Below are 27,974 nucleotides of genomic sequence, written 5' to 3' on the forward strand. Positions count from 1 at the left end.
TAATGCAGAGGATTTTCCCAAGGTTACTGTTGACACATATTCCACGGTAGTTATTGGGGTCAAATTTGTCTCCTCTTTTGTGGATTGGGGTGATCAGTCCTTGGTTCCAAATATTGGGGAAGATGCCAGAGCTAAGGATGATGTTAAAGAGTTTTAGTATAGCCAATTGGAATTTGTTGTCTGTATATTTGATCATTTCATTGAGGATACCATCATACCAGTTAGGTCTGCTCTATACCAAATTAGCATACCCCCTGAGTCCCTTCCCTGTTTCACACCTGGTAGTTTGGTGGATGGGACTACCAGCTGTAACATAGAGGGCAACCAGTTGGTCCGTCTCCTCTATACCAGGTTTCTTGCAGGATGACATGTCTGTATTACCGATTTCTTTGGTGAAGTTCGGGTTCCTGCTCTTTAAGCCAAAGGCAGATGACCTCAGGCCTTGGATATTCCAGGATGATATAGTGAAGGCTTTTTGTTCCATAAAGTGTCCAATGTTGATGGACGTGGTTTGGCCTCAGGTCAGTAAGTGTGAGCAGAGCCTGCTGAGCATCTGGTACATGCCATTGTCTCTCTCTCCTTCACCTTCCATTTCTATCCCTCTCTCTCTGTCTCTCTCTCCTTCACCTTCCATTTCTATCCCTCTCTCTGTCTCTCTCTCCTTCACCTTCCATTTCTATCCCTCTCTCTGTCTCCCTCTCCTTCACCTTCCATTTCTATCCCTCTCTCTGTCTCCCTCTCCTTCACCTTCCATTTCTATCCCTCTGTCTCCCTCTCCTTCACCTTCCATTTCTATCCCTCTCTCTGTCTCTCTCTCCTTCACCTTCCATTTCTATCCCTCTCTCTGTCTCTCTCTCCTTCACCTTCCATTTCTATCCCTCTCTCTGTCTCCCTCTCCTTCACCTTCCATTTCTATCCCTCTCTCTGTCTCTCTCTCCTTCACCTTCCATTTCTATCCCTCTCTCTGTCTCTCTCTCCTTCACCTTCCATTTCTATCCCTCTCTCTGTCTCCCTCTCCTTCACCTTCCATTTCTATCCCTCTCTCTGTCTCTCTCTCCTTTACCCTCCATCTCTCTGTGTCTCTCTCTCTGCCTCTGTCTGTCTATTTCTGTCCATCTCAGGGTAGGGTTTTTTGTGTTTAGTCTGACAATATTATGTATGTAGCCTGAGAACTGCCTGAAGCTTTATGCATTAGTAATAACCTGAGACCTCCTAGATGCTAGTTTTGAGTACAAGTAGTCGTTATAGAGTTGAAAGGCCAGGCAAGCGTATTTGTTTCTTTATTTGTGCTTTTGCTATGCCATCTGTCTGCAGGGAGTGGAGATGATAGGATGGAGGAGAGGGAGGGAGGGATGGAGGAGAGGGAGGGATGGAGGAGAGGGAGGGATGGAGAGGGAGGAATGGAGGAGAGGGAGGGATGGAGAGGGAGGGAGGGAGGGAGGGATGGAGGAGAGGGAGGGATGGAGAGGGAGGAATGGAGGAAACGGATGGAGGAGAGGGAGGGATGGAGGAGAGGGAGGGATGGAGAGGGAGGGAGGAGAGGGAGGGATGGAGGAGAGGGAGGGAGGGAGGAGAGGAATGGAGGAGAGGGATGGATGGAGAGGGAGGGAGGAGAGGGAGGACAGGGAGGGAGGAGAGGGATGCAAGAGAGGGATGGAGGAGAGGGAGGGATGGAGGAGAGGGAGGGATGGATGAGAGGGAGGGAGGAGAGGGAGGGATGGAGGAGAGGGAGGGATGGAGAAGAGGGAGGGAGGTTGAGGTAGGAGAGGGATGGAGGAGAAGGAGGGAGGAGAGGGAGGAAAGGGATGGAGGAGAAGGAGGGAGGGATAGAGGTTGAGGTAGTAGATGGAGGGGGGGAGGGAGGGAGGTCGATGTAGTAGATGGAGGGAGGGAGGGAGGTCGAGGTAGGGGGGATAGAGGTAGGAGACAGAGGGATGGAGGTGGAGGTAGGAGACAGAGGGATGGAGGTGGAGGTAGGAGACAGAGGGATGGAGGTGGAGGTAGGAGACAGAGGGATGGAGGTGGAGTTAGGAGACAGAGGGATGGAGGTGGAGGTAGGAGACAGAGGGATGGAGGTGGTGGTAGGAGACGAAGGGAGGGGAAAGAGGGAGGGATGGAGGTCGAGAGGGAGGCAGGGATAGAGGTTGAGGTAGGAAGGGAGGGAGGGATGGAGGTCGAGGTAGGAGAGGGAGGGAGGGAGGGATGGAGGTCGAGGTAGGAAGGGAGGGAGGGATGGAGGTCGAGGTAGGAGAGGGAGGGAGGGAGGGATGGAGGTTGAGGTAGGAAGGGAGGGAGGGAGGGATGGAGGTCGAGGTAAGAGACAGAGGGAGGGGAAAGAGGGAGGGATTGAGGTCGAGAGCGAGGCAGGGATAGAGGTTGAGGTAGGAAGGGAGGCATGGAGGTCGAGGTAGGAAACGGAGGGATAGAGGTTGAGGTAGGAAGGGAGGGATGGAGGTCGAGGTAGGAGACAGAGGGATGGAGGTTGAGGTAGGAGACAGAGGGATGGAGGTAGAGGTAGGAGAGGGAGGGAGGGAGGGATGGAGGTTGAGGTAGGAAGGGAGGGAGGGATGGAGGTGGAGATAGGAGACGGGGGGATGGAGGTGGAGGTAGGAGACAGGGGGATAGAGGTGGAGGTAGGAGAGGGAGGGAGGGAGGGATGGAGGTTGAGGTAGGAAGGGATGGAGGTGGAGGTAGGAGACGGGGGGATGGAGGTGGAGGTAGGAGACAGGGGGATAGAGGTGGAGGTAGGAGACGGAGGGATGGAGGTGGAGGTAGGAGACGGAGGGATGGAGGTGGAGGTAGGAGACGGAGGGATGAGGTGGAGGTAGGAGACGGGGGGATGGAGGTGGAGGTAGGATACGGGGGGATTGAGGTGGAGGTAGGAGACAGAGGGATGGAGGTGGAGGTAAGAGACAGTGGGATAGAGGTGGAGGTAGGAGACGGAGGGATGGAGGTGGAGGTAGGAGACGGAGGGATGGAGGTGGAGGTAGGAGACGGAGGGATGGAGGTGGAGGTAGGAGACAGAGGGATGGAGGTGGAGGTAGGAGACAGAGGGATGGAGGTGGAGGTAGGAGACAGAGGGATGGAGGTGGAGGTAGGAGACAGAGGGATGGAGGTGGAGACAGAGGGATGGAGGTGGAGGTAGGAGACAGAGGGATGGAGGTGGAGGTAGGAGACGGAGGGATGGAGGTGGAGTTAGGAGATGGAGGGATGGAGGTGGAGTTAGGAGACAGAGGGATGGAGGTCGAGGTAGGAGACAGAGGGAGGGGAAAGAGGGAGGGATGGAGGTCGAGAGGGAGGCAGGGATAGAGGTTGAGGTAGGAAGGGAGGGAGGGATGGAGGTAGGAGACAGAGTGATGGAGGTGGAGGTAGGAGACGGAGGGATGGAGGTGGAGGTAGGAGACAGAGGGAGGGAGGGGAAAGAGGGAGGGATGGAGGTCGAGGTAGGAGAGGGAGGGATAGAGGTTGAGGTAGGAAGGGAGGGAGGGATGGAGGTTGAGGTAGGAGAGGGAGGGAGGGAGGAGAGGGAGTTCAAATGTGCCTGCCCCTGTCTCCTAGGAGAGCAGAGTGGTAAAGAGAGGGGTTGTCCGCGTGTGGTTTGCAGAGTGTTACATGCTGCTCTGAGAGGGACGTCCGCGTGTGGTTTGTAGAGTGTTACATGCTGCTCTGAGAGAGACGTCCGCGTGTGGTTTGTAGAGTGTTACATGCTGCTCTGAGAGAGACATCCGCGTGTGGTTTGTAGAGTGTTACATGCTGCTCTGAGAGAGACGTCCGCGTGTGGTTTGTAGAGTGTTACATGCTGCTCTGAGAGAGACATCCGCGTGTGGTTTGTAGAGTGTTACATGCTGCTCTGAGAGAGACATCCGCGTGTGGTTTGTAGAGTGTTACATGCTGCTCTGAGAGAGACATCCGCGTGTGGTTTGCAGAGTGTTACATGCTGCTCTGAGAGAGACATCCGCGTGTGGTTTGCAGAGTGTTACATGCTGCTCTGAGAGAGACATCCGCGTGTGGTTTGTAGAGTGTTACATGCTGCTCTGAGAGAGACGTCCGCGTGTGGTTTGTAGAGTGTTACATGCTGCTCTGAGAGAGACAGAGACTCTCTCTCTAGCTGTGGGGTTTATTGAGCCCTTGGCAGAGCTTTAGCTGTCTATTACCTCTGACATAGTATTTTTGGTCTGGTCCTTTCTGATAGCTGTGAATTCTCAATGGTCTTGGTTAGCTCCTGGTCAGTCATTTATCACTATAGACTCTTTTATCCTAGTCCATCCAACTGAGCCATGGGAATCTGATGGCAGTGTACTGTGTCAGTGTGGCCCATTATCTCCTGCACCAGGTCCTGGCAGAGTATCCTGGTGCTGGTCCTGGTGTGTCAGCTGAGTTCACTCTGTCACCCATGTCTCTGTCTCTGGGTCCATGTGTCTGGGTCCATGTCTCTGTGTCCATGTCTCCGTGTCCATGTCTCTGTCTCTGTGTCCATGTCTCTGGGTCCATGTGTCTGGGTCCATGTGTCTGGGTCCATGTGTCTGGGTCCATGTGTCTGTCTCTGTGTCCATGTCTCTGTCTCTGGGTCCATGTGTCTGGGTCCATGTCTCTGTGTCCATGTCTCTGGGTCCATGTCTCTGTCTCTGTGTCCATGTCTCTGTCTCTGTGTCCATGTCTCTGTCTCTGTGTCCATGTCTCTGTCTCTGGGTCCATGTGTCTGGGTCCATGTCTCTGTGTCCATGTCTCTGTCTCTGGGTCCATGTCCATGTCTCTGTGTCCATGTCTCTGTCTCTGGGTCCATGTCTCTGTCTCTGGGTCCATGTCTCTGTGTCCATGTCTCTGGGTCCATGTCTCTGTGTCCATGTCTCTGGGTCCATGTCTCTGTCTCTGGGTCCATGTCTCTGTCTCTGGGTCCATGTGTCTGTCTCTGGGTCCATGTGTCTGTCTCTGGGTCCATGTCTCTGGGTCCATGTCTCTGGGTCCATGTCTCTGTGTCCATGTCTCTGGGTCCATGTCTCTGTCTCTGGGTCCATGTCTCTGTGTCCATGTCTCTGTCTCTGGGTCCATGTCTCTGTGTCCATGTCTCTGTCTCTGGGTCCATGTCTCTGTGTCCATGTCTCTGTCTCTGGGTCCATGTCTCTGTCTCTGTGTCCATGTCTCTGTCTCTGGGTCCATGTCTCTGTCTCTGGGTCCATGTCTCTGTCTCTGGGTCCATGTCTCTGTCTCTGGGTCCATGTCTCTGTCTCTGTGTCCATGTCTCTGGGTCCATGTCTCTGGGTCCATGTCTCTGGGTCCATGTCTCTGTGTCCATGTCTCTGGGTCCATGTCTCTGTCTCTGGGTCCATGTCTCTGTCTCTGGGTCCATGTCTCTGTCTCTGGGTCCATGTCTCTGTCTCTGGGTCCATGTCTCTGTCTCTGGGTCCATGTCTCTGTCTCTGGGTCCATGTCTCTGTGTCCATGTCTCTGTCTCTGGGTCCATGTCTCTGTCTCTGGGTCCATGTCTCTGTCTCTGTGTCCATGTCTCTGGGTCCATGTCTCTGTGTCCATGTCTATGGGTCCATGTCTCTGTGTCCATGTCTCTGGGTCCATGTCTCTGTCTCTGGGTCCATGTCTCTGGGTCCATGTCTCTGTCTCTGGGTCCATGTCTCTGGGTCCATGTCTCTGTCTCTGGGTCCATGTCTCTGTCTCTGGGTCAATGTCTCTTTGTCCATGTCTCTTTGTCCATGTCTCTGGGACCATGTCTCTGTCTCTGGGTCCATGTCTCTGTCTCTGGGTCCATGTCTCTGTCTCTGGGTCCATGTCTCTGGGTCCATGTCTCTGTGTCCATGTCTCTGTGTCCATGTCTCTGGGTCCATGTCTCTGGGTCCATGTCTTTGTCTCTGGGTCCATGTCTCTGTGTCCGGGTCCATGTCTCTGTGTCCATGTCTCTGGGTCCATGTCTCTGGGTCCATGTCTCTGTCTCTGTCTCTGGGTCCATGTCTCTGGGTCCATGTCTCTGTGTCCTTGTCTCTGTCTCTGGGTCCATGTCTCTGTCTCTGGGTCCATGTCTCTGTCTCTGGGTCCATGTCTCTGTCTCTGTGTCCATGTCTCTGTCTCTGTCTCCATGTCTCTGTGTCCATGTCTCTGTGTCCATGTCTCTGTGTCCATGTCTCTGTCTCTGGGTCCATGTCTCTGTCTCTGGGTCCATGTCTCTGTCTCTGGGTCCATGTCTCTGGGTCCATGTCTCTGTCTCTGGGTCCATGTCTCTGTCTCTGGGTCCATGTCTCTGTCTCTGTGTCCATGTCTCTGGGTCCATGTCTCTGTCTCTGGGTCCATGTCTCTGTCTCTGGGTCCATGTCTCTGTCTCTGTGTCCATGTCTCTGGGTCCATTTTTTTTTAAATTTTTTTATTTTACCTTTATTTTACTAGGCAAGTCAGTTAAGAACAAATTCTTATTTTCAATGACGGCCTAGGAACAGTGGGTTAACTGCCTGTTCAAAGGCAGAACGACAGATTTGTACCTTGTCAGCTCGGGGATTCGTACTTGCAACCTTTCGGTTACTAGTCACACGCTCTAACCACTAGGCTACCCTGCCGCCCCAAACAAAATTAACACGTTATCTGTCGGGCTGTAGAAAAACAACCAAGTCACTGAAGAAAAATAATCTCTACTCCTCTTCATCCTTTCCTCTCATCCCCCTCTTCACTCATCCTCCTCATCTTCATCCTCCTCATCTTTTCCTCTCATCCCCCATCTTCTCTTATCCTCCTCATCTTCATCTTTTCCTCTCATCCCCCTCTTCTCTCATCATCTTCATCTTTTCCTCTCATCCCCCTCTTCTCTTATCCTCCTCATCTTCATCTTTTCCTCTCATCCCCCTTTTCTCTCATCCTTCTCTTCCTCATCCTCATCATTTTCTCTCATCTTCCTCTTCTCTTTCTCTCGTTTTTAGACTCCTCCTCCTCTAACTACATCAGAGAGCTGGAGATCAAGATGAGGATATTGGAAGACGACAACAACAAGCTTTTAACTCAGGTGATGGTCACACACACACACACACACACACACACACACACACACACACACACACACACACACACACACACACACACACACACACACACACACACACACACACACACACAGTACGCCTTAGTGATTTAAAAGAGAGTTTTCTTTTCATTACTGAATTCATAAGCACCCACGAGGACAAAATTGTCTTTTTGAGGTCTGTCCTCAACCCACCCTCTCACAACAACACACTGTAGTCTCTCCTCAACCCACCCTCTCACAACAACATGCTGTAGTCTCTCCTCAACCCACCCTCTCACAACAACACACTGTAGTCTCTTCTCAACCCACCCTCTCACAACAACACACTGTAGTCTCTCCTCAACCCACCCTCTCACAACAACACACTGTAGTCTCTCCTCAACCCACCCTCTCACAACAACACACTGTAGTCTCTCCTCAACCCACCCTCTCACAACAACACACTGTAGTCTCTCCTCAACCCACACTCTCACAACAACACACTGTAGTCTCTCCTCAACCCACACTCTCACAACAACACACTGTAGTCTCTCCTCAACCCACCCTCTCACAACAACACACTGTAGTCTCTCCTCAACCCACCCTCTCACAACAACACACTGTAGTCTCTCCTCAACCCACCCTCTCACAACAACACACTGTAGTCTCTCCTCAACCCACCCTCTCACAACAACACACTGTAGTCTCTCCTCAACCCACCCTCTCACAACAACACACTGTAGTCTCTCCTCAACCCACCCTCTCACAACAACACACTGTAGTCTCTCCTCAACCCACCCTCTCACAACAACACACTGTAGTCTCTCCTCAACCCACCCTCTCACAACAACACACTGTAGTCTCTCCTCAACCCACCCTCTCACAACAACACACTGTAGTCTCTCCTCAATCCACCCTCTCACAACAACACACTGTAGTCTCTCCTCAACCCACCCTCTCACAACAACACACTGTAGTCTCTCCTCAACCCACCCTCTCACAACAACACGCTGTAGTCTCTCTCTTCTCTCCTCAACCCACCCTCTCACAACAACACACTGTAGTCTCTCCTCAACCCACCATCTCACCACAACACTCTGTAGTCTCTCTCCTCTCTCCTCAACCCACCCTCTCACCACAACACACTGTAGTCTCACCTCAACCCACCCTCTCACAACAACACACTGTAGTCTCTCCTCAACCCACCCTCTCACAACAACACACTGTAGTCTCTCCTCAACCCACCCTCTCACAACAACACACTGTAGTGTCTCCTCAACCCACCCTCTCACAACAACACGCTGTAGTCTCTCTCTTCTCTCCTCAACCCACCCTCTCACAACAACACACTGTAGTCTCTCCTCAACCCACCCTCTCACAACAACACACTGTAGTCTCTCCTCAACCCACCCTCTCACAACAACACACTGTAGTGTCTCCTCAACCCACCCTCTCACAACAACACACTGTAGTCTCTCCTCAACCCACCATCTCACAACAACACGCTGTACTCTCCTCAACCCACCATCTCACAACAACACACTGTAGTCTCTCCTCAACCCACCCTCTCACAACAACACACTGTAGTCTCTCCACAACCCACCCTCTCACAACAACACACTGTAGTCTCTCCTCAACCCACCATCTCACAACAACACACTGTAGTCTCTCCTCAACCCACCCTCTCACAACAACACACTGTAGTCTCTCCTCAACCCACCCTCTCACAACAACACACTGTAGTCTCTCCTCAACCCACCCTCTCACAACAACACACTGTAGTCTCTCCTCAACCCACACTCTCACAACAACACACTGTAGTCTCTCCTCAACCCACCCTCTCACAACAACACACTGTAGTCTCTCCTCAACCCACCATCTCACAACAACACGCTGTACTCTCCTCAACCCACCATCTCACAACAACACACTGTAGTCTCTCCTCAACCCACCATCTCACAACAACACGCTGTACTCTCCTCAACCCACCATCTCACAACAACACACTGTAGTCTCTCCTCAACCCACCCTCTCACAACAACACACTGTAGTCTCTCCTCAACCCACCCTCTCACAACAACACACTGTAGTCTCTCCTCAACCCACCATCTCACAACAACACACTGTAGTCTCTCCTCAACCCACCCTCTCACAACAACACACTGTAGTCTCTCCTCAACCCACCCTCTCACAACAACACACTGTAGTCTCTCCTCAACCCACCCTCTCACAACAACACACTGTAGTCTCTCCTCAACCCACCCTCTCACAACAACACACTGTAGTCTCTCCTCAACCCACACTCTCACAACAACACACTGTAGTCTCTCCTCAACCCACCCTCTCACAACACACACTGTAGTCTCAACCCACCCTCTCACAACACACTGTAGTCTCTCCTCAACCCACCATCTCACAACAACACGCTGTACTCTCCTCAACCCACCATCTCACAACAACACACTGTAGTCTCTCCTCAACCCACCCTCTCACAACAACACACTGTAGTCTCTCCTCAACCCACCCTCTCACAACAACACACTGTAGTCTCTCCTCAACCCACCCTCTCACAACAACACACTGTAGTCTCTCCTCAACCCACCCTCTCACAACAACACACTGTAGTCTCTCCTCAACCCACCCTCTCACAACAACACACTGTAGTCTCTCCTCAACCCACCCTCTCACAACAACACACTGTAGTCTCTCCTCAACCCACACTCTCACAACAACACACTGTAGTCTCTCCTCAACCCACCCTCTCACAACAACACACTGTAGTCTCTCCTCAACCCACCATCTCACAACAACACACTGTAGTCTCTCCTCAACCCACCCTCTCACAACAACACACTGTAGTCTCTCCTCAACCCACCATCTCACAACAACACACTGTAGTCTCTCCTCAACCCACCCTCTCACAACAACACACTGTAGTCTCTCCTCAACCCACCCTCTCACAACAACACACTGTAGTGTCTCCTCAACCCACCCTCTCACAACAACACACTGTAGTCTCTCCTCAACCCACCATCTCACAACAACACGCTGTACTCTCCTCAACCCACCATCTCACAACAACACACTGTAGTCTCTCCTCAACCCACCCTCTCACAACAACACACTGTAGTCTCTCCTCAACCCACCCTCTCACAACAACACACTGTAGTCTCTCCTCAACCCACCATCTCACAACAACACACTGTAGTCTCTCCTCAACCCACCCTCTCACAACAACACACTGTAGTCTCTCCTCAACCCACCCTCTCACAACAACACACTGTAGTCTCTCCTCAACCCACCCTCTCACAACAACACACTGTAGTCTCTCCTCAACCCACCATCTCACAACAACACGCTGTACTCTCCTCAACCCACCATCTCACAACAACACACTGTAGTCTCTCCTCAACCCACCCTCTCACAACAACACACTGTAGTCTCTCCTCAACCCACCCTCTCACAACAACACACTGTAGTCTCTCCTCAACCCACCATCTCACAACAACACACTGTAGTCTCTCCTCAACCCACCCTCTCACAACAACACACTGTAGTCTCTCCTCAACCCACCCTCTCACAACAACACACTGTAGTCTCTCCTCAACCCACCCTCTCACAACAACACACTGTAGTCTCTCCTCAACCCACCCTCTCACAACAACACACTGTAGTCTCTCCTCAACCCACCCTCTCACAACAACACACTGTAGTCTCTCCTCAACCCACACTCTCACAACAACACACTGTAGTCTCTCCTCAACCCACCCTTTCACAACAACACACTGTAGTCTCTCCTCAACCCACCCTCTCACAACAACACACTGTAGTCTCTCCTCAACCCACCCTCTCACAACAACACACTGTAGTCTCTCCTCAACCCACCATCTCACAACAACACAATGTAGTCTCTCCTCAACCCACCATCTCACAACAACACACTGTAGTCTCTCCTCAACCCACCCTCTCACAACAACACACTGTAGTCTCTCCTCAACCCACCCTCTCACAACAACACACTGTAGTCTCTCCTCAACCCACCCTCTCACAACAACACACTGTAGTCTCTCCTCAACCCACACTCTCACAACAACACACTGTAGTCTCTCCTCAACCCACCCTCTCACAACAACACACTGTAGTCTCTCCTCAACCCACCATCTCACAACAACACACTGTAGTCTCTCCTCAACCCACCCTCTCACAACAACACACTGTAGTCTCTCCTCAACCCACCATCTCACAACAACACACTGTAGTCTCTCCTCAACCCACCCTCTCACAACAACACACTGTAGTCTCTCCTCAACCCACCCTCTCACAACAACACACTGTAGTCTCTCCTCAACCCACCATCTCACAACAACACACTGTAGTCTCTCCTCAACCCACCCTCTCACAACAACACACTGTAGTCTCTCCTCAACCCACCATCTCACAACAACACACTGTAGTCTCTCCTCAACCCACCCTCTCACAACAACACACTGTAGTCTCTCCTCAACCCACCCTCACAACAACACACTGTAGTCTCTCCTCAACCCACCCTCTCACAACAACACACTGTAGTCTCTCCTCAACCCACCATCTCACAACAACACGCTGTAGTCTCTCCTCCCTCAACCCACCATCTCACAACAACACACTGTAGTCTCTCCTCAACCCACCCTCTCACACCAACACACTGTAGTCTCTCCTCAACCCACCCTCTCACAACAACACACTGTAGTCTCTCCTCAACCCACCATCTCACAACAACACACTGTAGTCTCTCCTCAACCCACCCTCTCACAACAACCACACTGTAGTCTCTCCTCAACCCACCCTCTCACAACAACACACTGTAGTCTCTCCTCAACCCACCATCTCACAACAACACGCTGTACTCTCCTCAACCCACCATCTCACAACAACACACTGTAGTCTCTCCTCAACCCACCCTCTCACAACAACACACTGTAGTCTCTCCTCAACCCACCCTCTCACAACAACACACTGTAGTCTCTCCTCAACCCACCATCTCACAACAACACACTGTAGTCTCTCCTCAACCCACCCTCTCACAACAACACACTGTAGTCTCTCCTCAACCCACCCTCTCACAACAACACACTGTAGTCTCTCCTCAACCCACCCTCTCACAACAACACACTGTAGTCTCTCCTCAACCCACCCTCTCACAACAACACACTGTAGTCTCTCCTCAACCCACACTCTCACAACAACACACTGTAGTCTCTCCTCAACCCACCCTCTCACAACAACACACTGTAGTCTCTCCTCAACCCACCATCTCACAACAACACGCTGTACTCTCCTCAACCCACCATCTCACAACAACACACTGTAGTCTCTCCTCAACCCACCCTCTCACAACAACACACTGTAGTCTCTCCTCAACCCACCCTCTCACAACAACACACTGTAGTCTCTCCTCAACCCACCCTCTCACAACAACACACTGTAGTCTCTCCTCAACCCACCCTCTCACAACAACACACTGTAGTCTCTCCTCAACCCACCCTCTCACAACAACACACTGTAGTCTCTCCTCAACCCACCCTCTCACAACAACACACTGTAGTCTCTCCTCAACCCACACTCTCACAACAACACACTGTAGTCTCTCCTCAACCCACCCTCTCACAACAACACACTGTAGTCTCTCCTCAACCCACCATCTCACAACAACACACTGTAGTCTCTCCTCAACCCACCCTCTCACAACAACACACTGTAGTCTCTCCTCAACCCACCATCTCACAACAACACACTGTAGTCTCTCCTCAACCCACCCTCTCACAACAACACACTGTAGTCTCTCTCCTCAACCCACCCTCTCACAACAACACACTGTAGTGTCTCCTCAACCCACCCTCTCACAACAACACACTGTAGTCTCTCCTCAACCCACCATCTCACAACAACACACTGTAGTCTCTCCTCAACCCACCATCTCACAACAACACACTGTAGTCTCTCCTCAACCCACCCTCTCACAACAACACACTGTAGTCTCTCCTCAACCCACCCTCTCACAACAACACACTGTAGTCTCTCCTCAACCCACCATCTCACAACAACACACTGTAGTCTCTCCTCAACCCACCCTCTCACAACAACACACTGTAGTCTCTCCTCAACCCACCCTCTCACAACAACACACTGTAGTCTCTCCTCAACCCACCCTCTCACAACAACACACTGTAGTCTCTCCTCAACCCACCATCTCACAACAACACGCTGTACTCTCCTCAACCCACCATCTCACAACAACACACTGTAGTCTCTCCTCAACCCACCCTCTCACAACAACACACTGTAGTCTCTCCTCAACCCACCCTCTCACAACAACACACTGTAGTCTCTCCTCAACCCACCATCTCACAACAACACACTGTAGTCTCTCCTCAACCCACCCTCTCACAACAACACACTGTAGTCTCTCCTCAACCCACCCTCTCACAACAACACACTGTAGTCTCTCCTCAACCCACCCTCTCACAACAACACACTGTAGTCTCTCCTCAACCCACCCTCTCACAACAACACACTGTAGTCTCTCCTCAACCCACCCTCTCACAACAACACACTGTAGTCTCTCCTCAACCCACACTCTCACAACAACACACTGTAGTCTCTCCTCAACCCACCCTCTCACAACAACACACTGTAGTCTCTCCTCAACCCACCCTCTCACAACAACACACTGTAGTCTCTCCTCAACCCACCCTCTCACAACAACACACTGTAGTCTCTCCTCAACCCACCATCTCACAACAACACAATGTAGTCTCTCCTCAACCCACCATCTCACAACAACACACTGTAGTCTCTCCTCAACCCACCCTCTCACAACAACACACTGTAGTCTCTCCTCAACCCACCCTCTCACAACAACACACTGTAGTCTCTCCTCAACCCACCCTCTCACAACAACACACTGTAGTCTCTCCTCAACCCACACTCTCACAACAACACACTGTAGTCTCTCCTCAACCCACCCTCTCACAACAACACACTGTAGTCTCTCCTCAACCCACCATCTCACAACAACACACTGTAGTCTCTCCTCAACCCACCCTCTCACAACAACACACTGTAGTCTCTCCTCAACCCACCATCTCACAACAACACACTGTAGTCTCTCCTCAACCCACCCTCTCACAACAACACACTGTAGTCTCTCCTCAACCCACCCTCTCACAACAACACACTGTAGTCTCTCCTCAACCCACCATCTCACAACAACACACTGTAGTCTCTCCTCAACCCACCCTCTCACAACAACACACTGTAGTCTCTCCTCAACCCACCATCTCACAACAACACACTGTAGTCTCTCCTCAACCCACCCTCTCACAACAACACACTGTAGTCTCTCCTCAACCCACCCTCACAACAACACACTGTAGTCTCTCCTCAACCCACCATCTCACAACAACACACTGTAGTCTCTCCTCAACCCACCCTCTCACAACAACACACTGTAGTCTCTCCTCAACCCACCCTCTCACAACAACACATTGTAGTCTCTCCTCAACCCACCCTCTCACAACAACACACTGTAGTCTCTCCTCAACCCACCCTCTCACAACAACACACTGTAGTCTCTCCTCAACCCACCATCTCACCACAACACTCTGTAGTCTCTCTCCTCTCTCCTCAACCCACCCTCTCACCACAACACACTGTAGTCTCACCTCAACCCACCCTCTCACCACAACACGCTGTACTCTCCTCAACCCACCATCTCACAACAATACACTAGTCTCTCCTCAACCCACCATCTCACAACAACACACTGTAGTCTCTCCTCAACCCACCCTCTCACAACAACATGCTGTAGTCTCTCCTCAACCGACCCTCTCACAACAACATGCTGTAGTCTCTCCTCAACCCACCCTCTCACAACAACACGCTGTACTCTCCTCAACCCACCCTCTCACAACAACACACTGTAGTCTCTCCTCAACCCACCATCTCACAACAATACACTGTAGTCTCTCCTCAACCCACCATCTCACCACAACACGCTGTAGTCTCTCTCTTCTCTTCTCAACCCACCCTCTCACAACAACACACTGTAGTCTCTCCTCAACCCACCCTCTCACCACAACACGCTGTACTCTCCTCAACCCACCCTCTCACAACAACACACTGTAGTCTCTCCTCAACCCACCCTCTCACAACAACACACTGTAGTCTCTCCTCAACCCACCCTCTCACAACAACACACTGTAGTCTCTCCTCAACCCATCCTCTCACAACAACACACTGTAGTCTCTCTCTTCTCTCCTCAACCCACCCTCTCTCAACAACACACTGTAGTCTCTCCTCAACCCACCCTCTCACAACAACACACTTTAGTCTCTCCTCAACCCACCCTCTCACAACAACACACTGTAGTCTCTCCTCAACCCATCCTCTCACAACAACACACGGTAGTCTCTCCTCAACCCACCATCTCACAACAACACACTGTAGTCTCTCCTCAACCCACCCTCTCACAACAACACACTGTAGTCTCTCCTCAACCCACCCTCTCACAACAACACACTGTAGTCTCTCCTCAACCCACCCTCTCACAACAACACACTGTAGTCTCTCCTCAACCCACCCTCTCACAACAACACACTGTAGTCTCTCCTCAACCCACCCTCTCACAACAACACACTGTAGTCTCTCCTCAACCCACCATCTCACAACAACACACTGTAGTCTCTCCTCAACCCACCCTCTCACAACAACACACTGTAGTCTCTCCTCAACCCACCATCTCACAACAACACACTGTAGTCTCTCCTCAACCCACCCTCTCACCACAACACACTGTAGTCTCTCCTCAACCCACCCTCTCACAACAACACACTGTAGTCTCTCCTCAACCCACCATCTCACAACAACACACTGTAGTCTCTCCTCAACCCATCCTCTCACAACAACACACTGTAGTCTCTCCTCAACCCACCCTCTAACAACAACACACTGTAGTCTCTCCTCAACCCACCCTCTCACAACAACACACTGTAGTCTCTCCTCAACCCACCATCTCACAACAACACACTGTAGTCTCTCCTCAACCCACCCTCTCACCACAACACACTGTAGTCTCTCCTCAACCCACCCTCTCACAACAACACACTGTAGTCTCTCCTCAACCCACCATCTCACAACAACACACTGTAGTCTCTCCTCAACCCATCCTCTCACCACAACACACTGTAGTCTCTCCTCAACCCACCCTCTCACAACAACACACTGTAGTCTCTCCTCAACCCACCCTCTCACCACAACACACTGTAGTCTCTCCTCAACCCACCCTCTCACAACAACACACTGTAGTCTCTCCTCAACCCACCATCTCACAACAACACACTGTAGTCTCTCCTCAACCCATCATCTCACAACAACACACTGTAGTCTCTCCTCAACCCACCATCTCACAACAACACACTGTAGTCTCTCCTCAACCCACCCTCTCACCACAACACACTGTAGTCTCTCCTCAACCCACCCTCTCACAACAACACACTGTAGTCTCTCCCACTCACAATGCACTGAGCCGTACGTCTGAACTGAAGGGTGGAGAATGTGTTTATCCATGTTTAATTCATGCCGGAGCTGTAAGACAGCCAGCCACAGAACAGAGCCATGATGTGATGTTGCCCCCAAGGCTTAGAACAGAGATGAGATGGAGGGGAGCTCTGCGACAGAGTGACAGCATCCCAAATGGCACCCTGTGTAGTGCACTACTTTGGGCCAGGACTCCCAGGGAATAGGGGGCCATTTGAGAAGCAGACAGTGACAGCGTTGCCGTCTTCTCTCTGCGTGACCTTCCTATGACATGGAATTTGTCAGGAGGGTAAATTGGGAGATGGAGGCTCTTCCAGTTCACCAGGGGTTCACCTGTTACCTTTCAGGTTTTGGGAGAGGGGAAGAAAGGCTCTATAGGGAGAGGGGAGAAAGGCTCTATAGGGAGAGGGGGAGAAAGGCTCTATAGGAAGAGGGGGAGAAAGGCTCTATAGGAAGAGGGGGAGAAAGGCTCTAGGGAGAGGGGGAGAAAGGCTCTATAGGGAGAGGGGAGAAAGGCTCTATAGGGAGAGGGGGAGAAAGGCTCTATAGGAAGAGGGGGAGAAAGGCTCTATAGGAAGAGGGGGAGAAAGGCTCTAGGGAGAGGGGGAGAAAGGCTCTATAGGGAGAGGGGGAGAAAGGCTCTATAGGGAGAGGGGGAGAAAGGCTCTATAGGGAGAGGGGAGAAAGGCTCTATAGGGAGAGGGGGAGAAAGGCTCTATAGGGAGAGGGGGAGAAAGGCTCTAGGGAGAGGGGGAGAAAGGCTCTATAGGGAGAGGGGGAGAAAGGCTCTATAGGGAGACAGGAGAAAGGCTCTATAGGGAGAGGGGAGAAAGGCTCTATAGGGAGAGGGGAGAAAGGCTCTATAGGGAGAGGGGGAGAAAGGCTCTATAGGGAGAGGGGGAGAAAGGCTCTATAGGGAGAGGGGGAGAAAGGCTCTATAGGGAGAGGGGAGAAAGGCTCTATAGGGAGAGGGGGAGAAAGGCTCTAGGGAGAGGGGGAGAAAGGCTCTATAGGGAGAGGGGAGAAAGGCTCTATAGGGAGAGGGGGAGAAAGGCTCTATAGGGAGAGGGGGAGAAAGGCTCTATAGGGAGAGGGGAAGAAAGGCTCTATAGGGAGAGGGGGAGAAAGGCTCTATAGGGAGAGGGGGAGAAAGGCTCTATAGGGAGAGGGGGAGAAAGGCTCTATAGGGAGAGGGGAAGAAAGGCTCTATAGGGAGAGGGGAAGAAAGGCTCTATAGGGAGAGAGAGAGGGGGTGGCTCGAGAGGGGGGGGGGGGGGCTGTCGGCTAAAAGGACATTCAGAAAGTATTCAGACCGCATGACTTTTTCCACATTTTGTTACGTTACAGCCTTGTTCTAAACTGGATTAAACATAAGAAAATCCTCATTAATGGGCGGCAGGGAGCCTAGTGGTTAGAGCATTGTGCCAGTAACTGAAAGGTTGCTGGATCGAGTCCTCGAGCTGATAAGGTAGTTTTGCCCCTAAACAAGGCAGTTAACCCACTGTTCCCCGGTAGGCCGTCATTGTAAATAAGATTTTGTTCTTAAACTGACTTACCTAGTTAAATAAAGGTAAAATACACACAATATCTGATAATGACAAAGCCAAAACAGGTTTTTAGAAATGTTTTCAAATTTATTAAAAGTAAAAAACATAAATAACATAAGTATTCAGATCCTTTGCTATGAGACTCGAAATTAAGCTCATGTGCAACCTGTTTCCATTGATCATCCTTAGGATGTTACTACAACTTGATTGGACATGATTTGGAAAGGCACACAACTGTCTATATAAGGTCCCACAGTTGACACTGCATGTCAGAGTAAAAACCAGGCCATGAGGTCGAAGGAATTGTCTGTAGAGCCCCGAGACAGGATTGTGTTGAGGCACAGATCTGGTGAAGGGTACCTAAACATTTCTGCAGCATTGAAGGTCCCCAAGAACATAGTGGCCTCCATCATTCTTAAATGGAATACGTTTGTAACCACCAAGACTCTTCCTAGAGCTGGCTGCCCGGCCAAACTGAGTAATCAGGAGAGAAGGGCCTTGGTCAGGGAGATGACTAAGAACCCGATGGTCACTCTGACAGAGCTCCAGAGTTCCTCTGTGGAGATGGGAGAACCTTTCAGAAGGACAACCATCTCTAGCACTGCACCAATCAGGCCTTTATAGTTGAATGGCCAGAGGGAAACCACTCCTCACTAAAAGGCACATGACAGCCCCTTGCCGTTTGCCAATTGTGACATAAAGATTCTCAGACCAAGAGAAACACGATTCTCTGGTCTGATGAAACCAAGATTGAACTCTTTGTCCTGAATGCCAAGCGTCACGTCTGGAGGAAACCTGGCACCATCCCTACGGTGAAGCATGGTGGTGGCAGAATCATGCTGTGGGGGTGTTTTTCAGCGGCAGGGACTTGGAGTATAGTCAGGATCGAGGCAAAGATGAACAGAGCAAAGTACAGAGAGATCCTTGATGAAAACCTGCTCCAGACCTCAGACTGGGGGCGAAGGTTCACCTTCCAGCAGGACAACGACCCTAAGCACACAGCCAATACAATGCAGGAGTGGCTTCGGGACATGTCTATGAATGTCCTTGTGTGGCCCAGCCAGAGCCAGAACCCAATCTAACATCTCTGCAGAGACCTGAAAATAGCTGTGCAGCGACGCTCCCCATCCAACCTGACAGAGCTTGTCTGTCAAGGTGCTTCAACAAAGTACTGAGTAAAGGGGTCTGAATACTTATGTAAATATAATTTTGTAAATTATGCAAAAAAAATAGAAAAATCTTTGTCATTGTGGGGTATTGTGTGTAGATTGATGAGGGGGAAAAACTATTTCATCCATTTTAGAATAATGCTGTAACGTAACAAAATGTGGAAAAGTGAAGGGGTCTGAATACTTTCAGAATGCTCTGTATACAGTATGTCAGCTATATCAAGACGAGAGACACGCAAGGCTAGTGAACAAGACAAAGGTGCAATATGCAGGAATCGCCCTGCCATTTCCTGATCACAAAAATTTGAATTGTTTGACTTCGCCTAATTTCTAAACCGCTGTGAAATATATTTTCAATAACGAAAAATATTGTATTTTCAGCTGTTCAAAGCTGGTGTACGAAACCGAAAATGGAAAAGATGCAAAAAAACTAAACTTAAGAACGGGAAGCATAGAAATGTGCGTGTATAGAACACATCTACTGCTTCTTGGACTTGAGATCTTAACTCACAGTTCTATGTGAATTTGGTCGGGTCGCTTTAAAAGTAACATATTTCAGCTTTACGTGTTGTCTTGTCGTACGTACTGTAAGCCGAGGTTCAAAATAGGTAATCGATCCTAAAAAACCTTTTGAACCAATAGGTAATCGATCCTAAAAACCTTTTGAACCAATAGGTAATCGATCCTAAAAACCTTTTGAACCAATAGGTAATCGATCCTAAAAACCTTTTGAACCAATAGGTAATCGATCCTAAAAACCTTTTGAACCAATAGGTAATCGATCCTAAAAACCTTTTGAACCAATAGGTAATCGATCCTAAAAACCTTTTGAACCAATAGGTAATCGATCCTAAAAACCTTTTGAACCAATAGGTAATCGATCCTAAAAACCTTTTGAACCAATAGGTAATCGATCCTAAAAACCTTTTGAACCAATAGGTAATCGATCCTAAAAACCTTTTGAACCAATAGGTAATCGATCCTAAAAACCTTTTGAACCAATAGGTAATCGATCCTAAAAACCTTTTGAACCAATAGGTAATCGATCCTAAAAACCTTTTGAACCAATAGGTAATCGATCCTAAAAACCTTTTGAACCAATAGGTAATCGATCCTAAAACCTTTTGAACCAATAGGTAATCGATCCGAAAACCATTTGAACCAATAGGTAATCGATCCAAAAACCTTTTGAACCAATAGGTAATCGATCCTAAAACCTTTTGAACCAATAGGTAATCAATCCTAAAACCTTTTGAACCAATAGGTAATCGATCCTAAAACCTTTTGAACCAATAGGTAATCGATCCTAAAACCTTTTGAACCAATAGGTAATCGATCCTAAAACCTTTTGAACCAATAGGTAATCGATCCTAAAACCTTTTGAACCAATAGGTAATCGATCCTAAAACCTTTTGAACCAATAGGTAATCGATCCTAAAACCTTTTGAACCAATAGGTAATCGATCCTAAAACCTTTTGAACCAATAGGTAATCGATCCTAAAACCTTTTGAACCAATAGGTAATCGATCCTAAAACCTTTTGAACCAATAGGTAATCGATCCTAAAACATTTTGAACCAATAGGTAATCGATCCTAAAACATTTTGAACCAATAGGTAATCGATCCTAAAACATTTTGAACCAATAGGTAATCGATCCTAAAACCTTTTAAAACCAATAGGTAATCGATCCTAAAACCTTTTGAACCAATAGGTAATCGATCCTAAAACCTTTTGAACCAATAGGTAATCGATCCTAAAACCTTTTGAACCAATAGGTAATCGATCCTAAAACCTTTTGAACCAATAGGTAATCGATCCTAAAAACCTTTTGAACCAATAGGTAATCGATCCTAAAACCTTTTGAACCAATAGGTAATCGATCCTAAAACCTCTCAGCATATAGTCATCAGCCATATAAACATGACATTTTTTCACTTTGTTTTCACAATTTTCCCCCCCTTTAAAATCAGGTTTCCCCAACGGGGGGCCCGCGGGACGTGATTTTATTTGGCCTCCCAAGTTTTCTGAGCAAAAAATAAAAATGTATATTTTTTATTATTATTGTAAAACCACCAGGATATCAGCGCCAAGGGATTTAAAATTTGTAAATTTGTTCCGAAGTATTCCCACACATAATAGAGAATCTATATGATCGTATACAAATGTAAGATTTGAAACTGTTTTAATCAAATATCTGTTTAGGCTTCAGTCTGCAAATTATTTGTCATTATGTTTCCGACCCCCTGACCATCCTCTGGAGAACAAATCATCCCGTGGCCGAATCTAGTTCGATGATCTCTGCTTTAAATGGTATGGCTCGATACACTGAAGCACTGTATGCTATTCTATTACGTGAGGCTCAGTTCACCCCAGTGCAAAAGCACCGTAGCGATAAACCAACTCAAGCATCGTCTTTGAAGACATAAAAGCGATTTAAATATACATTTAATTGGGATCTATTTATTTTTAGCACTTATTTTCCCAGTGATCTTCCTTCAGATTATTATGTTGGCAAAGTGTGTGGGCTGGAACCACTGACACAAAACTTGTATCATCGAGTCGATTAATAAGTAGGTGCTGAAGATTGACCTCCATGACCTTTTACATAAGGATACCTGATTATTAACTTTTCTTCAGAGCCGTTTTGGTAAGATAATGTATATCTGTGCTTTGTGATCGTCACAGTTACTATCCTCCTACATAGCCAGACATAGTGTTGCCATCTGTTATGTGTTTACTTTGCTTTACAATGACCTATGACCTCGATGTCACACAAAACAACTGGTCAGCCGTCCTCTCATAGCATCTCTTCCGCCCCCCACATTCAGGCCTGTAGCAGATGTAGTTTCTCACAGATACAGAGAAACAAGGTAACTCTCTTAACTCCAACTCTACGCTGCTATTCTTTTCTCTGGTGATGGGCCTTTCACACCTGTCAGCTTACACGTTGGCGTCGTGTTCAGGCAAATCACTATTAAGACGCTATAGCATGCAAGCTAATTATACTACGCTGTTGGTGGCATAGTCCACAGCTCTGTTGGTGTGTGGTACGTATTGTATTGAGGCCTGGGAGGTGAGTGATATGCTACAGTGTGTTGTATTGAGGCCTAGGAGGTGAGTGATATGCTACAGTGTGTTGTATTGAGGCCTGGGAGGTGAGTGATATACTACGGTGTGTTGTATTGAGGCCTGGGAGGTGAGTGATATGCTACAGTGTGTTGTATTGAGGCCTGGGAGGTGAGTGATATGCTACAGTGTGTTGTATTGAGGCCTGGGAGGTGAGTGATATACTACGGTGTGTTGTATTGAGGCCTGGGAGGTGAGTGATATGCTACAGTGTGTTGTATTGAGGCCTGGGAGGTGAGTGATGCTACAGTGTGTTGTATTGAGGCCTGGGAGGTGAGTGATATGCTACAGTGTGTTGTATTGAGGCCTGGGAGGTGAGTGATATGCTGCAGTGTGTTGTATTGAGGCCTGGGAGGTGAGTGATATGCTACAGTGTGTTGTATTGAGGCCTGGGAGGTGAGTGATATGCTACAGTGTGTTGTATTGAGGCCTGGGAGGTGAGTGATATACTACGGTGTGTTGTATTGAGGCCTGGGAGGTGAGTGATTTGCTGCAGTGTGTTGTATTGAGGCCTGGGAGGTGAGTGATATGCTACGGTGTGTTGTATTGAGGCCTGGGAGGTGAGTGATATACTACGGTGTGTTGTATTGAGGCCTGGGAGGTGAGTGATATGCTACAGTGTGTTGTATTGAGGCCTGGGAGGTGAGTGATATACTACGGTGTGTTGTATTGAGGCCAGGGAGGTGAGTGATATACTACGGTGTGTTGTATTGAGGCCTGGGAGGTGAGTGATATGCTACAGTGTGTTGTATTGAGGCCTGGGAGGTGAGTGATATGCTACAGTGTGTTGTATTGAGGCCTGGGAGGTGAGTGATATGCTACAGTGTGTTGTATTGAGGCCTGGGAGGTGAGTGATATGCTACAGTGTGTTGTATTGAGGCCTGGGAGGTGAGTGATATGCAACAGTGTGTTGTATTGAGGCCTGGGAGGTGAGTGATATGCTACAGTGTGTTGTATTGAGGCCTGGGAGGTGAGTGATATGCTACAGTGTGTTGTATTGAGGCCTGGGAGGTGAGTGATATGCTACAGTGTGTTGTATTGAGGCCTGGGAGGTGAGTGATATGCTACAGTGTGTTGTATTGAGGCCTGGGAGGTGAGTGATATGCTACGGTGTGTTGTATTGAGGCCTGGGAGGTGAGTGATATGCTACAGTGTGTTGTATTGAGGCCTGGGAGGTGAGTGATATGCTACGGTGTGTTGTATTGAGGCCTGGGAGGTGAGTGATATGCTACAGTGTGTTGTATTGAGGCCTGGGAGGTGAGTGATATGCTACAGTGTGTTGTATTGAGGCCTGGGAGGTGAGTGATATGCTACGGTGTGTTGTATTGAGGCCTGGGAGGTGAGTGATATGCTACAGTGTGTTGTATTGAGGCCTGGGAGGTGAGTGATATGCTACGGTGTGTTGTATTGAGGCCTGGGAGGTGAGTGATATGCTACAGTGTGTTGTATTGAAGCCTGGGAGGTGAGTGATATGCTACAGTGTGTTGTGAAGTATAAACAGTACAGCAGAATGCTTGTCCCAGGCTGTAGGACCGTCTGGTGGCTGTATGAGGGCGACACAGCGAACTCAGGTGGAGAACCAGACATCATTAATGCATAACTGACAACTGGTGTATGTAAGCAAGAAAATGAACACGTCCTGAATGTTTTATGAACGTCCTGTTGTTGATCTCTTGTTGTTGATCTGATGATGTTGAGGAATTTTAAGCTTTCTATATCAAACTTGGTGAAATGTGAGATCTCGAGATGGACAAAGGAACTGACACATATCTGCTGAAAATTGTGACACAGACACAAATTACTTATTTGAAATTCGCGACTGGCACACTTTTCTGTGAGTATTACACAATTTCCACCACAACGCATTTCATGTGCATTACACTATTTCCCATTTGTTGTGGTTCATGTTAACTAGCTAGCTAGGTGGTTCATGTTAGCTAGCTAGCTAGGTGGTTCATGTTAGCTAGCTAGCTAGGTGGTTCATGTTAGCTAGCTAGCTAGATGGCTAACGTTAGCTAGGATAGGCGTTAAGGTTAGGGGTTAAGGTTAGGTTACATGCTAGCTTAGTTGTCCCGTGTGGCTCAGTTGGTAGAGCATGGCACTTGCAATGCCAGGGTTGTGGTTTGAATTCCCATGGGGGACCAGACATTCAAATGTATGCACTCAACTTCTGTAAGTTGCTCTGGAGAAGAGCATCTGCTAAATGAGTAAACATTTTTTTTTTATTGTTAAAAAGGTACACGATGCAGAAATCGTTCTGCCCTTTCATGTTTGCTAAAATTCTAATAAACTCAACAAAAAAGTAACGTCCCTTTTTCAGGACCCTGTCATTCAAAGATAATTCGTAAAAATCCAAATAACTTCACAGATATTAATTGTAAACACAGTTTGCCATGCTTCAATGAACCATAAACCCACTGTCGCTGGACCAGACAGGACTGGTAAAAACTGCTCTTCACTAACGAGTCGCGGTTTTGTCTCACCAGGGGTGATGGTCGGATTTGCGTTCATCATCGAAGGAATGAGCGTTACACCGAGGCCTGTACTCTGGAGCGGGATCGATTTGGAGGTGGAGGGTCCATCATGGTCTGGGGCGGTTTGTCACAGCATCATCGGACCGAGCTTGTTGTCATTGCAGGCAATCTCAACGCTGTGCGTTACAGGGAAGACATCCTCCTCCCTCATGTGGTACCCTTCCTGCAGGCTCTTCCTGACTTGACCCTCCAGCATCACAATGCCACCAACCATACTGCTCGTTCTGTGTATGATTTCCTGCAAGACAGGAATGTCAGTTTTTTGCCATGGCCAGTGAAGAGCCCTGATCTCTATCCCATTGAGCACGGATGGGACCTGTTGAATCGGAAGGTGAGGGCTAGGGCCATTCCTCCTAGGAATGTCCGGGAACTTGCAGGTGCCTTGGCGAAAGAGTGGGGAAACGTCTCACAGCAAGAACTGGCAAATCTGGTGCAGTCCATGAGGAGGAGATGCACTACAGTACTTAATGCAGCTGGTGGCCACACCAGATATTGACTGTTACTTTTGATTTTGACCCTTTGTTCAGGGGCACATTATTCAATTTCTGTTAGTCACATGTCTGTGGAACTTGTTCAGTTTATGTCTCAATTGTTGAATCTTGTTATGTTCATACAAATATTTACACATGTTAAGTTTGCTGAAAATAAAGGCACTTGATAGTGAGATGACGTTTCTTTTTTTGCTGAGTTTAGTTTGCCTAATTTCAGTTTATGTGACAAAAACAAGCAGTCATTGTGTAGAGAATCATAGTGTCATCTAAACCGCTGTGAAAGATCTTCTCCATAAACAATATTGTAGTTTCATCTGTTTGAAGCTATTATACAGAACCAAAAGTAAAAGACACAAAAACGAAACTTAAGAACGGGAAGCATAGAAATTGTACACATAAAACAGAGCTATCACTTCGTAGACTTGCTTTCAATGAGAAAGAAGGGTCTATAACTCACATTTCTATGTGAATTTGGTCAAGTCATCCAAAAAGTTACATATTGTAGCTTTATAGGGTTAAGGATTGGGTTAGGATAAAGGTTTAAGGTGAGGGTTAGGGGAAGGGGAAGGGTTAGCTAACATGCTAAGTAGTTACAAAGTAATTAAAAAGTAGTAAGTAGTTGCAAAGTAGCTAATTAGATAAAATGCTAAAGTTGTCTCCTATCGTTTATCTTAATAACCAACTGACTTTCTGTGTTTTGAAATTCACTATATACAAAATTGTGTAGTGCAAAAAAATTACTTTTTTGTGTGCCTGTCATTAATTTCAAATAAGCAATGTGTGTCTATTTCACAATCATCTGTGATATTTGGTTGGTTCTTGTTGAGATATTTCCTCCTTCCCTGTTCTGTGGAGATATTTCCTAACGTCCCAGTTTTGTGAAGGTGAAGCAGTGAAACGTAGTTGATTGTGAAGGAAACAATAAGAACATTAGAATGGAATGTTGACCCTCCAAACTGGCTGGATTTACACGTTAAACTTTGTAAAGAAGGATTATGCTGTGGGCTAGACACAACAGTGGAAAGACCTAGACACAACAGTGGAAAGACCGAGACACAACAGTGGAAAGACCGAGACACAACAGTGGAAAGACCGAGACACAACAGTGGAAAAACCTAGACACAACATTGGAAAAACCTAGACACAACAGTGGAAAAACCTAGACACAACAGTGGAAAAACCTAGACACAACAGTGGAAAAACCTAGACACAACAGTGGTAAGACCGAGACACAACAGTGGAAAGACCGAGACACAATAGAAAGAAGTCTACATACCCCTTATTTAACATACACATATACAAAAACACTGACCTGAAAACTACTTCAAAAGTACTTAAATCATTTGCACATGGTGCACTTTAGACAGACCGGTGTGGTGTTACTCTGACTGAGTCGGCCTGAGTCATTCAACAGTCTTTACACAGACCGGTGTGGTGTTACTCTGACTGAGTCGGCCTGAGTCGTTCAACAGTCTTTACACAGACCGGTGTAGTGTTACTCTGGCTGAGTCGGCCTGAGTAGTTCAACAGTCTTTAGACAGACCGGTGTGGTGTTACTCTGGCTGAGTCGGCCTGAGTAGTTCAACAGTCTTTACACAGACCGGTGTAGTGTTACTCTGGGTGAGTCGGCCTGAGTCGTTCAACAGTCTTTAGACAGACCGGTGTTGTGTTACTCTGGCTGAGTCGGCCTGAGTCGTTCAACAGTCTTTACACAGACCGGTGTGGTGTTACTCTGGCTGAGTCGGCCTGAGTCGTTCAACAGTCTGGTAAGAGTGAACAGGAGAAGAGGAGAGGACTGTCCTAGTGTGTCGTGGTCACCTGTTCCACGTCGCCCCCTCATTATCAAAACTCAGACAGGATAACTCCCGGTCTTCCAGTCACCTCTCAGGACATTGTGATGGATGGGAAACAGGGCTGTTGCCATGAGGAGATGCCGACCTGTCTTACAGACCAATGGTGTATAATTCTGTTTGACTCTATCAGCAGCATAAGATTCAGAAGTGGAAGTTGGTGAAGTTTGTTTTATTATCTAAAGCATAATACCAATGAGTTTAAGCCGAGGAAAGACGTGGGATTCCTGGTTGAGGCTGAAAGCAGCGACTGAGGCTCTGTTTTCATTGGGAGCCAAGGGAGAGATAAAGAAATGAGGCGGAGGGGTGTGATGCAATGTTAAAATGTGAGAGGAGCTAAGAGGAATGGTTAAAGACTGATGGGGTAATACTGGAGGAGAAAATGGTAGGATGGAAGAAGTGCAAGGAGGAATGGTTAATAACCTCTTCGGGCTAGGGGGCAGTATTTTCACATCCGGAAGAAAAGTGTGCCCAAAGTAAACTGCCTGCTACTCAGGCCCAGAAGCTAGGATATACATATAATTGGTTGATTTAGAAAGAAAACACTCTAAGGTTTCTGAAAATGTTTGAATAATGTCTGTGTGTATAACAGAACTGACATGGCAGGCGAAAACCTGAGACAAATCCATCCAGGAAAAAAATATTGAGGTCACTCTCTTTTCAATGGGTTTTCTATGGGGATCTA

The 27,974-nt window shown here is 48.3% G+C and overlaps 1 protein-coding gene across 2 annotated transcripts in view; it reads left to right on the plus strand.

The window, feature by feature from the left end:
- The window catches only part of LOC135557925 (coiled-coil domain-containing protein 85C-A-like), a 147,220-nt gene that overhangs the window by 106,379 nt on the left and 12,867 nt on the right, over positions 1 to 27,974 (plus strand). For both annotated transcript variants that reach the window (XM_064991643.1, XM_064991644.1), the window contains exon 2: positions 6,915 to 6,997. In XM_064991643.1, coding sequence (XP_064847715.1) covers positions 6,915 to 6,997 — 83 coding nt within the window. The remainder of the gene's footprint in view (positions 1 to 6,914; positions 6,998 to 27,974) is intronic.

This window comes from Oncorhynchus masou, chromosome 16 (genome assembly GCF_036934945.1).
Source record: "Oncorhynchus masou masou isolate Uvic2021 chromosome 16, UVic_Omas_1.1, whole genome shotgun sequence".
NCBI lineage: Eukaryota > Metazoa > Chordata > Actinopteri > Salmoniformes > Salmonidae > Oncorhynchus > Oncorhynchus masou.